The sequence below is a fragment of the Cetorhinus maximus genome, chromosome 16 (genome assembly GCF_964194155.1).
Source record: "Cetorhinus maximus chromosome 16, sCetMax3.hap1.1, whole genome shotgun sequence".
In the NCBI taxonomy this organism is placed as follows: domain Eukaryota; kingdom Metazoa; phylum Chordata; class Chondrichthyes; order Lamniformes; family Cetorhinidae; genus Cetorhinus; species Cetorhinus maximus.
This window is the reverse complement of record NC_135894.1, coordinates 72,051,957-72,067,386: the sequence shown is the minus strand read 5'-3', so window position 1 is coordinate 72,067,386 and position 15,430 is coordinate 72,051,957. Positions and strand designations below refer to the sequence as shown.

General features: G+C 38.8%; 1 protein-coding gene across 3 annotated transcripts in view; it reads right to left on the bottom strand.

Annotated features, from left to right (window-relative positions):
* cblb (Cbl proto-oncogene B, E3 ubiquitin protein ligase) overlaps positions 1 to 15,430 on the bottom strand; it is a 201,889-nt gene that overhangs the window by 108,439 nt on the left and 78,020 nt on the right. The window contains exon 1 of one of the 3 annotated variants that reach the window (XM_078560045.1): positions 12,605 to 12,715. The exons of the other annotated variants lie outside the window; for them this stretch is intronic. Within the exon in view, the coding sequence (XP_078416171.1) occupies positions 12,605 to 12,684 (80 nt within the window). The 5' untranslated portion in view covers positions 12,685 to 12,715. Of the gene's footprint in view, positions 1 to 12,604; positions 12,716 to 15,430 lie in introns of those variants that run through there. 3 annotated transcript variants of the gene reach the window in all.

Below are 15,430 nucleotides of genomic sequence, written 5' to 3'. Positions count from 1 at the left end.
AGTACATGAGAAGAAAAGATATTTCAATCTACCTCCAAAATATAAATCTATACATCATCAAGCGCACTGAAATTCAAAAAAACTCAATAAGAGCACAAAAAGCTCTGCAATTTTCAAATTTTGTGCTTTATTGAGGAAAGAGTTGGCAAATTTAAAAAGCTCATGACACAGCCAGAGAGAGGCTCAGTGGGCCACCAGTTTATACTGTACACTCTATATATAACATTATCTTTAGGCCTGAATACTATCACAATGAAACACCACTGAAAATTCAATATCCAATGTTACATTTACAGGTCATTGATTGGTTTTGTTATCAGCCCAAAGTACAGATGAGTTCACACGTTTGAACAAAGGCTAAAATGGAGGGTCATAACATCGGATTCAGAAAACCACAACTGAGAGATGCCTGAAGTTCAAATGACTAGATATTTAAAAATTAATCCAACTCATCCGCCTACAACAAACATATTAACCTTGATGGACTCCCATTTATGTCTCTATATTATTGCTTTTCTCAAATACAATTACTCAAGTAATATGTATGCTTCACTTTTACTTCCCTGGAACAAGAAAAAGATCAGTGTTCTGAAAGAACAAGATTTTTGGAAGCTCCTCGACAATAAAAACTAAAAATAGATATCAGAGAATGCTTAATATTTTTGCTTATTGTAAAATTTTAATGCTGGATTTAAATATTGAACACCAGGAAAAAAAAATGAAGTTGTTAAAACTTCCTAAATTAGGATTCCAATAAGTGACCCTTTTACAACGCAAGGTGACGGTTCTCATCTCCGTTGGAATTAAATATCAAGGCACTGAAGTCACAATACTATTCCTTTTGTAGAAAAGCAATTGGAAAGCACCATTCGTTCCTCAAATGCAGGTATTGTACTGTGCATTTTGAACAGCAGCCATGGTTTAGACTAGTGTTTCAAATAAAATCCAAAATACTGAATAATCAACAATAAACACGGAAATCAATTTAGAAATCAAAATTTATAGCATTCTCTTATTTTTACTTCTATTATAACACAGATTTTCTATAACTTGTGACCAAGGCTATCTATCAATCCATACTAATAAAACTGATTAAGCACCTGTTGCCAAAGCCCCATTATGAGAGATCTGATTGGTCATGTATGCCAACACACAGCCATTGCTTTGTGTGGAGTCTCCATTTTAATTTCATCTTTTAAATTTTCCCCAGATGGTCAAGGAATTGTTGGAAGAAGGGCCTGACAAAGTCAGTTGAGTTCAAAGCAGATGAATGGATTGAAGCTTGAACAGTTCAAATGCAGTGAGACCAGTAACCCATAGTTGGAAGAGAAAGTTGGGACACTCTGAACCGGAGGTAGGAGTAGAGCAGCTGTTAAGCTTGCAGAATTCAAGATGCAAGAGAAGGCTAAAAAAGTTCAGAGAGCTTGAAGCATCTGGATGGGGTGCCAGAGAAGTGATAGAATGGGAGAAGTTGCAGAAGGACTATGCAACAGCCCAACAAGTCTACACCCAGGAGCACCAGGTGAACAATCATCCCCATTGGTGGGAGCTGGAGTTATAAGTAGATCAGAGTCTGTGGCAGTACCCTAAAACACATCCAACAGAACTACACATGGTTCAAGATTCCCGCCAACAAAATTGACACCACAATAGGACTCAGCAACACAGCACAACTAAGAACAAAACCTCTTCACTGCTTATCCACAGGTAGTACTGTGGAACATTACTGGATTTTTATAAATGTAATTTTCTCATCATGAAATGAGCTTGCAGTAATAAAATTACTTGCTACATTGGTTATGCACTTAACTACAAATACAGTCTGGGTCAGCTGACACACTGAATACAAGGTCAAAATCTATTTTCTGAGATACAAAAGATTAACAACCCACTGTTACCCATGTATAACTTCAAGTTATCTTGATCAATCCAGCATCATAATTCTGTATGAGTTAACTTCTGCTGAATTTTAAAATCACTTATATAAATAAATATCAATTACAGAGATATACTGGCTGGCACTGTATACTGTGATTCTGTTCCTTTCTCATTTAACGTTTTCAGCAGAATACATTTGTCATGAAAACATACTTTATATCAAATGATGATTTCAAATCCACCGGCTGGAAACCTGAACTGAACCTTTCAAAAACAGACTAAAGTGTGACATGAGCTCACATCTAAGGATAGCTACACAATGCGCATCACGGTATCTTCCACATTCCAGCCCATTGAAATGAAAATCCCATGTCTGCAAAAAACCATCAAAGACCATGACCTCAGGGGAATATGATGTTGATTGAGGGATAACGTTGACCAGGACCGGTGGCTGCAAGATACTGTTTTCAACGAGCAGATTTTGATAATGCTTCCATCCGGTTTCAAGCCGGGGATCTTTCACATGTTAGGCAAACGCAATAACCATTATACTACAAAAATAGGGCACCCTCAGGGGAATAGTGAACCACATATTCTGTCCCCATTAGCATGGCATTAAGACAATCACCTGGGGTACCTGGATAGGGGATAAACCCTTTAAACCTAATCATTTGGACAATGGGACCATGGCTGAGAGGAGGATTCCCAAACATGAACTAATCAAGTTACAATGGAACATACTAGCCATGATCATGTTTAAATCACTGGGTAATGGTCATGTGACAAGTCTGCCCTTTTGTGTGTTTAAGCATCTGCTCGCTCTGCAGTACAGGATAAGCAGCCAAGACGCTGAAAGACGACGACCCAAGTGGGGTCTATCTCTCTCTCTCTCCAACCCAACTTGCAAACTTTAGAACCCTGTTTGCTGATTGTAACTACCCAGGTGCTGCAGACAGAAACTTCTTAAAGGGATTCAAACCCGCACTCTGCCTCCAGAAGAACAAACAAATCACCTTCACGAGGGAAAAAGCAGGGCCACTAAATTCAACCTGAAGTCAGTCAAATCACCAACCTCCACAAACTGTATACCTTTACATTTTTACCAGACTCTAACTTCCTTAATCTATCCTTTCCCACTCTGTAATCTATTTATTTGTGCGTGAACTTCAAGTATGTGTGCATGCATGAAATTCGGACAGTATTTTATTATTTTACTTAGACCAGGTTAAATACAATAAAAGCTATCCTCTTTTCTTTATCAAAACTCAGGAAAACCTGTCTGGTTGTGTCTTTTATGATCACAGCAGGTTAAAAACAGTGAACTGGCAAGTATATCCTTCTCAAAAAAAAACCTGTTGCAGTCAAATGAGGAGTGGGAAAAGGAGGGAGACAGTTGACCACTCCTCATCTGATCATGACATCATCAACAAAAAAAATTGAGAATGATGATGACTGGCACTTCAGTAAAAAAAAGGGATACATGTAAGCATTTCCATGAGGGTGCTTACAACTTTGAGAAGCCACAAGTGAGCTTGTCCTGGGTTCTGATCTCATAGTCTCTCTTGGATTGAAGAGGCAATGCAAATTTAAAAGGAAAAGTGAATGGTGAATACTTCTTACAAGTTAAAGGTTTTGGCAGCTGCCAGAAAACCTACTGTAGCTCGATTATAAAGAGAGACCTTGTTGAAATGCATGAAGTGAACCACGTACATGCAAATTAGTCTGTTGTTCACTTTCAAGGCACTAATGTAAAGATGTCCTTTACCCCTATTTACTTATTTTTGATGTGTTCATGTTACTTATGTTTTGCACAAATAGTGCAAAGACTATGGTGAAGATCCTGGAGGCTAAAAAGCAAGAATTCTTAGACTACATAGATAAACATAAATGTAAGGCATCTGGACATGTTTGGACTGAGTGCAGAAACATTATGTCTACAGTACAAAGCTGCCTCAACTTTGGCATGTGCTGCATGCTTCATCAGTTTGGAGAGGGGGCATACAAACAAGCTGTGGGAAATGGCATCTTCACAATATAGCAGGCATTTTAATTCAAACACAGGCTGTAGCATAATCTCATGTCTAAAACATGCCATTTTAGTAACTTGACAGCTCCTAGACTAGATGGAAAGCCAGAAAATATTTGACCTGAGAGCACAATAACTTTCCAGAGATAAAAAAAAAGCAGGAAAAACTGCACTGGACTCACCTGGAAGGAATAATTCCAGTTTTGGAAGTAGGGGCGATGGGAGAATGCAGAAATTTCATTCTATTCAGCATAAACCTTGTGGCATCACACACTGCGACTAAATACCATCATCCTCCCCAAACTTTTTCTGGGGGAAATTGCTGGCAAAGGTGACTGCAGAACCAGCAGGAATACTGCTAAGGAAATTAATGTTCCATAAAAACCATATTAGCTGTCACATAAATTTTGCTAGGATTTTTGAGATTAGTAGCAATTAGCAATTAATTGCAACATTATATTAATCTACAGAAGATGACCTTTTTAAAACCTTAAGTAGTGCGAAATTCAGAATCAGTGATTAAAAATCAAATAGGATACTGGAGCATCACCAAAAATAAAAAAGGTTGCAATCTTTTTGGGTCAATTCACCAGGTAACATATTACTCAGCCATATAGATCCAGGAGGTTTCAAATTCAACTCAAGTTTGCTAATCTCCACGTGCTGTTGAAGCACGACAGATGGTCTCAGCACTACTAATCAAGTAGCATTCCTGGTCATCATCCAGTGAGCCCTGCTAGAAAACTATACATGTGCAAATATCAGGGGAGGGCAAGTCAAACCTCTATGATTCAACTGAGCATCTTCCAATGCTCAGTGTCTAGGCTTACACATTAAGAATATTTCCTTGTGTGAGGTACTGGAAAACTGCAACAACCATTGGAATCACAGGCCATGAGGAAGTGAGAAAAGGCCTTCTTTATTTTATATAAAGTAGATATCACGGAATTATGCGTCTGATCTCAATACCAAGGCCCTTCCTTTACATTGCATTATCAATCACTTGGAGAACAACTGACCAATTTGAGTTAATAGTGGAGTTCTGAGGTTTGTACCTTTCTTAATAATTTTGGAAAAAATTGTGTGATTTATACATTTTTTTGAATCAGATTTCATACTTATCTATTCTCCCCTCCAACAAGAAACAACCAATCACTCAGGTTGTTGTGGTCACTCCTCGGGGGTTGGTATAAATGGAAATAAAAATAATTTTTTTTATGGATACCACCTTTATAGGATCATTCAACATAAAAGAACACGAGAGTATGTTCCTGTCCTATACATTAATTAGAAGGGATGGATAATGGTGAGTTTTACTGGCCACAAGAAGTGCTAATATTTTGCAAGATTGCATTATATTTCATGGAGATGGAAGTCAAATATTTCTTCTCCTAACCACGAGGAGTTCAATTATCAGTTCTTCATTCCAACATTAAAGTTTAATCTTATGTATAATGCAAGACATAAGTAGGCCACAGTGGAGTCTCTAAAAACTACTCGCCTCATGCACACATCTGCACATGAATGACTGGTAAACCACAACCTGGCCACCAAACCTTTTCCTACCTTGTAACAACATAACTGACCTCAGCTTCCCATAAACTATTGCACATTTGTTTCCAAATGAATTTTTGAGAGAATATATATACATGAAAGTACAACTATAATCTTTATTAAGGAACGTTTTGTATGTTCAAATAAAAATCACCAATCCAAATAGCTTTAATTGCTCACAATTATGACTAAGTCTAGTAAAAAGAGAAGCCTGAACAAACAAGGGAGAATGCCTCCAACAGTAAATTTGGGTTCCTCTGCTGAACAAAGGGTGTTTTTGAATTCATTTAAACTAAAGACAAACTTTTCTGTCTGAGACTAGAAATTTTACTTCAAATCGTTTATTCTTGCAAGTTGAGAATTATGCTGAAATTTGGCTAATGAAATAAAACAAATTCATTGACATTTTGTACAAATGAATTGAGGATTTGCAGAAGAAAAATTCTCAAAAATACTCAAAAGGTGCACATGAAACTTTTTTTATTCTTTCATGGGATGTGGGTGTTGCTGGCAAGGGCAGCATTTGTTGCCCATCCCTAACTGCCTTTGAGAAGATGGTGGTGAATACCAGAACTTTGCATTACATTTTTTCAGGCAATATACTGCTTGAACTGTTAATAAGGAGACCAAATTGTATTCTGTGGTGGTTTTTTAAGCATTGCACTGCACTTTAAAGTAATTAACACATGCAAAGTGTCAATTTTTTTCTATTAAAAGTTACAGTTTATTTGACAAAGTGTCCCACAAAGGGCTTGTTAAGAAAATGAAAGTCCAAGGAGTAAGTGGCAGTATGGTTATAGAATTGGCTCGGTGACAGGAAGCAGAGGGTGGTAATGGGTGGATGTTTCTCAGACTCGGAGGTGGGTTGCAGTGGTGTTCCCCATGGGTCAGTTTTGGGTCCATTACTCTTTTACATTTTTATAAGCCACCTACACTCAAGTGTAGGGAGCAACACTTTGCAGGTGATATGAAACTTGGCAATGTAAAAGATCATGGGGCTCCCAAACTGTGATACATAAGAGATCTCTGGAGGTTACACAGGAGAAATTGTCTGGTAGTGGATTTAAGGTCTAACGCAAACATTTAAAAAAAAATTCATTTTTTAAAAATTCATCAATTTCAGTATACATGTGGGTAAAAAAAATAAGTTAGGATGCTTTCCAGTGGATGTTTGCTTTGCGCCTGTTGTATTTTTCTCTAATAGAAGGATATGCAGCATGGCCCAGGAATGGGCTGGCATTTTTTTCGTATTAGTTCATGGGATGTGAGCGTCGCTGGAAACACCAGCATTTATTGCACATCCCTACTTGCCCTCGAGAAGGTGGTGGTACGCTGTCTTCTTGAACCCCTGTAATCTATGTAATGTAGGTATGCCCTCTGTACTGTTAGGGAGGGAGTTCCAGGATTACGGCCTAGTGACAGAGAAGTTCCAAGTCAGGATGATGTGTGGCTTGGAGTGCAACTTGCAGGTGACGGTGTTCCCAGGTGTCTGCTGCCCTTGTTCTTCTAAGTTGCAGTGGTCGCAGGTTTGGAAGGAGCCTTGGCGAGTTGCTGCAGTTCATCTTGTAGGTGGACAAGGCTTTCAGCCATGTGGTCACCAGCCACCCTCAGCCAGCCTTTTGAAACTTCTATGCATGGGTCAGAGGTCGCCACAGAAAACTCATCGTCTTCCAAACAACTTGGAGCCAGCAGGGTCACCTGGAGCAATGCACCGTCCAGGAGAAAGGGACCAACCATCGCCCACACTAACCTGGCCTTTTGCCTGGAGAAATGAGAGAACTAGTCAGCCATCAGTGGTTCCTCGAATTTCCAGGGTTACTGGCTGGAGACGGACTTCCAGGTGGATGAACGAAGGGCCGTTGGTTCAAAATTCTGGAACTCCCTCCCTAACAGCACTGTGGGTGTACCTACAAAACAGAGACTGCAGCGGTTCAAGAAGGCAGCTCACCACCACCTTCTCAAGGACAATTACGGATGGGCAATAAATGCTGGCCTAGCCAGCGACATCCACATCCCATAAATGAATAAAAAATAACTGACCAAGCTGCTGACTCCACCACCGACTATGGGCTCCGGGACACTCCCATGTCTCCAAGCAGGTTCTTCTGGGAAAGGGGGAGCATGTCATCTTGAAAGGAGCTGGTTCCTCCAGGATCATGTTACTGATCAGTAAAAAGGAGTTAGGTGGAGCCTGCAGGGCTGGATCATATAGCGTGGGTAAGAAGACTCTGCTGAAAACTCCACCGATTTATATAAGAAATTTGCAAAGTTTCCATACTTTCTTTTTTAAAAATCTAATTCACATCACATCACAGAATCAGAAAATTTACACCTCATTTAGCACTCCATTAACAAAATATATCATTTATATGTTATTATAAATGTGTGCATGATGGAACCAAAGTTTACAGGGTTATTGCCTTGATTTAAAAAAAAGTTCTATTTGCTTGCAGATACAACACAATAACCTGAATAGCAAATTCAAACAAAAGCTTATGTTCATATAGCACTTTTAACAAAGAAAAATACCCAAAAGGGTTTCACAAATCAAATTTGGCACGGAAAGGGATTTGAGGGTTGGAGGGGCAGATTAGTAGGAGATGATCAAAATTTACCAAAAAGATTTAAAAGACATTTAAAAAAAACATTTAAAGAAGCATGCCATTTCAACACTCCACCCTGCTTTCATGCCCACATGTCCGTCCTTGGCCTGCTGCATTGCTCCAGCGAAGCTCAACGCAAACAGCACCTCATCTTCCGACTAGGCACTTTACAGCCTTCCGGACTGAATATTGAGTTCAACAATTTTAGATCATGAACTCTCTCCTCTATCCCCACCTCCTTTCCGATCCCCTCCTTTTTTTTCCAATAATTTATATAGATTTTTCTTTTCCCACCTATTTCCATTATTTTTAAATGTATTTCCATCCATTGTTTTATCTCTACCTTTTAACCTATTTCGATTCCTTCACCCCACCCCACCCCCACTAGGGCTATCTGTACCTTGCTTGTCCTGCTTTCTACCCTTAATTAGCACATTCCTTAGATAATATCACCACCTTCAACGCCTCTTTGACCTTTTGTCTATGACATCTTTTGGCTATCTCCACCTATCACTGGCCCTCTAGCCAGCTCTACCCTCCCCCACCACCCCCCCCCCTTAAACCAGCTTATATTTCACCTCTTTTCTATTTTTACTTAGTTCTGTTGAAGAGACATACGGACTCTCCGCAGATGCTGCCAAACCTGCTGAGTTTTTCCAGGAATTTTTATTTTTGTTTTAAAGAAGCAGAGATTGGTGAATATGCAGAGATGGTTAGGGGGAAATTGACACCAACAATGACATGGGATCTACTACTCATGAGATAAAGGGAGTGAGATGTGTATAAAAAGGAATCAGAGGACGTTTAGAGGATGTTGCAGAGATCGAGTCCAGCAAGGCCATGAAGGAATTTGCTAAGAATTAGTTGTTCAATTTTAATATGTTGTGTGACAAGAACCAATGCAGGTCAATGATGCATGAATGAGGAATGGTGCAGAACAGAGTATAAGTTATGTTTTCAAGTGGGATTTTGTGGAGAATGGGAGGGCATTAGAATACGTCTAGCGATGACAAAGAATGAATGAGAGTTTCAATGGCAAAGGGACTGCAATCTTGTACAGGTGAAAATAGGTGATCGTCATGATATGGGGGTTAAAACGCGTTTCATATAAAACAGAATGTCAGGGATCCACACACACTGTTTCAGTCTGAGTTAGTGCTTGGAAGGGTACTGAAATCAGCGCTTGGAGAAACATGGGTTATGAACATCAGCCAACATGGATTTGCTAATGGCAAATCCTGTCCGACTAACCTAATTGAGTATTTTGATGAAGTAACAGAGGGCTGATGAAGGTAGTGCAATAAATGTTGCATATATGGACTTTCAAACTGTAGTTGATAAAATACCACATAACAGAATTAGTCAGAAAATAGAAACACTTGGGATAAAAGAGTACCGGACTTTGGTACAAAATTAGCCAAGGAATTAGAGGCAAAGTGAAGTGCTGAATGGATCTTTTTCTGACTGGGGAGAAGGATGCCATGGGGCTCCCCTGTGCTCAGTATTGGGATCATTGCTTTTCATGTTATATATAAATGATCTGGACTTTGGTCTGGCCTTCTTCTTTGTTGTAAGATTCTATGATTCTAAAGGAATGAAGTAAGATTCTATGATTCTAAAGGAATGAAGTGTATGAAATGGTGGACAGTGATAGCTGACAGTGAGAGAGTTTTTCCATAGTCAGACCATTGGCAACAGTTCAAAAAACGGTGATCAAAAGAAGTTAGAATGGGGACAGTCTGGGGTTAGTGGGGGCAGGGGGTGGTGGGAGAGATAGTGGGGTACATGCAGAGGGTTACTAGAAGTAGTTTTCATCCAACAGCAGAGTGCATAAAACATTGCTTTTATACATCAGTGTCAGATTTATTGAGCAACTTATGACTCAAACCATCATTTATTACTTTAAACATTATGTGCCTATGTTGGAGCAAACAGCCACCTCCGTCACATTAATGGTGAATAGCATTCATAAAGCAAATGTTAAAGTTGTATATGTGCATTATGTTTTGTGTATTTTGTACAAAAATAATGTTTTGGCGTTAAAGGGAATAAAATATATTTGTGTGCTGGTTAAGGGTGCACAAGCAGCTGGTAGATTTGGAAGGCAGCACACAATAAGTAGTTTGGGAACATTTGTAGCAGATAGTGATGAGGACAGTAGTCGACTTCAGGATAGCTGACTAAATGGGAAGAAGCACAGCAGATGGAATTCAATGTGGAGAAGTGTGAAGTGATTCGCTTTGTAAGTACTAATAATATGGAAAGACTATACTAAATATGGCACGATTTTGAAAAGTGTCTACAAGCAGAGACAACTTGGTAACCATACACACAAATCTGTAAAAGGTGTCAGGGCAAGTTAATTGGTGGTTAAAAAAGCATAGACTTACTTTGTTTTTGTATTCTATGCTTCTGTTTATAAACCCAAGAGATCATGCTAGAACTTTATAAATCACTGGTTAGACTTCAACTGGAGTATTGTGGGCAACTTTGGGCACCATGCTTCAGGAAAAATGTATCCTTTCTAAGACCTTTATGGAGGAGGTTTACCAGGGTGTTACCAGGGATGAGACACTTCATTATGAGGAGAGGGTGGAAAAGTCAGTTATCCTTAGAACAGAGAAGGTTAAAATGTGACCTAATAGAAATTTTCAAGATGATGAGAAGTTTTCGATAGCATAGATAGAGAAAGGCACACCGCAGCACAGACACAATGGGCAAATTGGCCTTCTACTGTGCTGTAAGTTTCTATGATTTGAAAACTTATGAGCCAAAAACTTGTTTAAGTAGAGAATAATACTTATTTAAAAGACGTTGTTCAGATACTGGAATAGTAAGAAATTTTCAAAATTCTCTTGTTGCAGTAGCCTCTCACCAAGTTACTTTACAATGAAGACATTATAATCACGTCCAGTTTTGATAGCCAACATATAAATATGCAGCAACTGTTCCTACATAGTAAATCAGGATTCGAAACCTTGGCTGACTTGATTTTTATTTCTCTACTACAAAGATTAGGGAGACTGTAAAAGGAAAAATTTATGTTTATGCAACACCTCATGACATCTCTCAAACATTTCAAAATGCATCACATATAATGAATTACCCTGAAGTGCAGTGCTTGCGTTATATCTACAAGTGTTACAAGTTAATTTATTTTGTGTGCTGGTTTTGGAATGATAGCCAGGTCACCAGAAGAACTCCTTGTTCTTCTCTGCACAGTGCTGTAGAATCTTTAATGTTCACCTCAGCCACTGGAACAGACAGACATATACTTCAGTATGTCATTCAAAAAGATGGCACCTCCAACAGTCGTGGTACTAGACATCAGTGCTGGAGAAGTGGAAGCCTGCACGATATGGAGAAATGCTCCAGTTAGGTTGAACCCATCACCCAAAGTGAAAGCATGAGGAACTGATCCAAGCTGATACTCACTAGTGGCTCTTTCCTGCTCCAACTGCAATCAGCTGTACTTCTTAAAACCTTTCTGAAATACGTCCTCACGATGGCCCAGCGATACAAAGTTCTATAGGCCAAGAAAAGTCTATGCAAAGTTAGCTGACCTGAGTGAGGCAGTAGCTGCAGCACTGCAATTACCTTGATCCTTTGGAAAGTGAGAGGAGGAGGGGTGCAGCGATAGGAAGAAGAGAGGAGAAGAAAGCTGCAAGCTTTATGTTCATATTATCTGGTTGGAAGGTCAGTTATGTAAAAAAGCATTTGCCAATCTTTCAACTTCAGTGGGATATTAGTTTGGCCACCACTGATGGGAAAGCATTGAGGGTGGTGGCCGATTGAATATCATGTTTTATGTCCTTGTCAAAGTTGGAAGTTACAACTAGCGAGGGCAGAAGTAGGCAGTTTATGATTCCTTTCCCCACATCAATGAATAGCCAGGCAACATTTGTCACTTATGTACATAAATATAAAACGCCCACTTAGGGAAGATATGAAGGGATCTCCAGTGCTCAAAAAACAGCTAGTGTGGAAGGAGATACAATGAGAGAAAAATAGACTAAGATGGGAGGGGGAAGAATTCCGGAATTAAACTTCATTTCACAAGATCATGTGTCATGATTAACAAAATGGTTAACTATATAAAAAATAAATGAAACAAGTTTCTATTTTGTTTCTCACTATTTTTAAATTGTTAATTTTGGCATATAACAGCATATGTGTTTAATTTAAAGAAATTTAAATTTAGATTTGTCCACAATTTGAATTTCAGTCTTAAGAACTAGACTATCAGATTATTGCAGAAAATGTTCTACTACAGGCCAAGAGCTAAATATAGTTGTTCCAAGACCACAAACCTTGTGGATTGCTGGCATAAGGTATAATGTAGGTTTTACAGGCTACAAGTGAACGGTAGCACACTAACTGAACTTCAAAGACCATTTTAGGAAATATGATACTTGCTTATACTATCAAGTAAGCAACAATGTTAAGGAAAATATGGTGCTGCACAGAATAATTCTTAGTCCTGAGTCCATTTAGTATCTTATATGTAAAACAATTATAAAACTATGCAAAATCAAGTACATACTTCAAGCAAAAATGACTTGTTACTGAAAACAGCTGCTGGAAGAACGAGGATGACATGCCACATAGTAGTATGCTAAGCATAGATTCATTAGCACCAACTGGAATTGTACATCTTGAACAGACTGTCAAGGGACTGGACAGATAAAGACTGGGCGGTGGTAGGGGGTGGGGTGTAATCTAAGCAGCATAATTACGCTGGCCCATTCTCGCTTGCCTCCATGGGGCCAGTACAAAGCAGCACGCAAAAACCCTTAGTATTCCAAGAAACAGTGCTAGTCTTTTTGATAAAACATCTCCACTTTACTGCAATAAACTACTACTTTAATTGCCCATAACATTCTGTTTTATATATTATAGTATTTTACACTTTAATCAGATTTACTAAGAAAAGTTGGAAAAGCAGAAAAATCCATTTTAAGGAAATCTGGTTTTTATGATTATGATTCTACCACAGATATTAACATGATGTAATAACTTTGGCAGAACTTAGGAAACCAATGTGGAATATTTTCTACCATAACATAAACACTATACTTAAGTTTAAGTCATCTGAAGAACACGACCCTCCCTTTCCAGAGATGTGCTGGCTTACTTACTCTAAATGCCAACTCAACGCTGACATTTTTTTCAAATTATACTTCACTGAAGATTAATGTCTCTTATATGACTGAGCAAAAATTTAATATTTGTAAAAATATAATTTTTCCTTAGAACAGCCAACTACGTTTTAAAAATGCTTTAAAATTATGTTCAGTGACTCAACTATGGAAAGACTAGCGGCACCAAGATGATATCTGTAGGTAGTTTCACATAAGCGCTCTCAAAAATTCTACGTCACTTGAAAGAAAAATGAAAGATAGTAAGCAATACAGAAAAGAAAAACAGCAAGTCTATCTTTAATATTATTCATAACTGAATAGAAGCTGCACACATTTGTAAGAAATGTAAAATATATGTACAGTGAGAAGGGGCATGAGATGAAACTAAGAAGAGGGATGAATGGGCAGACCAGGTACAACAAAGGATGCTGAATGTTTGGACAGCATTGCCCAGGGAGGCAATCAAAGCTGATGATATCACCACTTCTGAGAGAGAGCTGGACAGGCATTTGGTAAGAAAATCAATGAAAAGATACAGATAATGAACTGTGCATTCTGTTTTTGAACTCTGGGACCAACCTGAGAAATGTGCCACAATGCTCTTTCCCACTGCTAAACATTATGGGGTAGAAATTTGTCTTGGGCAGTTGCGCAAGACAGACCTATTGGACTGACCGCCAATTATATGCAGTGTCTGGTATTCAGTTCCATTGACTGCAATTGACACAGGTAATGGTCTAGGAGCAGGAAGTGAAGATATTGCAGGCGATAACCTTGTTGGATTGCTTATTTAAATTTAAAATCTATTCTTGACTGTTGGCTTAAAGTGGGTGTGGAGTTGAGGGTCAGGTTAATTAGGAATTTTGGGATTTGCTTATAATATCAAGTAATTGTAATCTTATGTCTGTGTTTGAATTATTTTCTTTTGTTAATAAATGTTTTCATTTAATTTTTAAAATCTTGTTAGTGGACTCACTACTTCTGAATTCAATAATATTACTGAATAAGAAAATCTTCTCATAATAAATACAAATTGCAAAACTGTTGTGATTGCGTGGCCAAGTTTCCTTTGTGGATTTGGTCTGCCTGGCGCACATCACCTGCCACGTCATAACATGGTGGAAAGAGGTTGGAGGAAGATGGCAATGGTCAACTGTGCCAAAGGCTACAGACAGGTTGAGGAGGATGAGGGGGGGATTATTTACCTTTGTCACAGTCACATAAGATGTCATTTGTGACCTTAGTAAGAGCCATTTTGATTCTGTGACAGGGATTGACAGCTGATTTCATGAGATTTGCTTGAACAGAGGTCTACTTGAATAAAGAGAAAATCTGAACACAAGCAATAAACACGAGAATACTTTTTTCCCATTGCTCCAGCTCTGGCACACCATGGTCAATCTTAACTTCCAATGTTTTTTAGCCAAAATGATATGAAAATTATGTCAATCTATTACCCAGTAATTTGTAGATCACCTGATAAGCTTTCAGTAATTACTACATTGATCGTCACTGGTTTTGTGTGGCTACAGAATGCTCCAGATAGCAGCCAGCTATTTCGCAGAAAATGTTAGAACACAACAAAATAAATCAACCTGCAAATGACACAAATATGCAGTAATTATAAGTTTTCTATGCAGTGTGCAACATATTTCTCTGCTAATACACATTTAAATTATCACACGTCTGATTTGTTTAAATAACAGTGATTCATCAAATACTTTCAGGTTTGAAGTCATATTGCTTCTTCACCCATCCTACTATGCAGCCTGCAAAACACAACATTTTACTAGCATCCATTCATCTCGGGAGATGATGGTACTGTATTGAACGTTGCCTGCTATGACCGTAGAGGCCAATTCGTGAGTGGCACTTCCTTCCACAGCTGTCACAGATGAATCGTGCTGGCCTGAGGTAGACTGATGTTTTATTTTCTTCTGGCTCTCCTTTCTGCCATCTGGTCATTTCTCTTGCCCTCTGCAGTTTCCACAGCCTTCCTGACTCCTTGTCTCCAGGCATTCTGGTCAGCAGCAAGGACTTCCCATACATTGACTCCAATCCCAGCCAACTTGCCGACATCCTTGTATCGCAAACCTTTTATGGGTGACCTTTTATCTAGTGCTGATAGCAAGCTCACCAAAGAGCATGTCTTTGGGATGAGGCTATCATCCCTTCGGCTCACATGAACCAGTCAACGGAGTCACCACTGACTCAAGCGGACAACATGC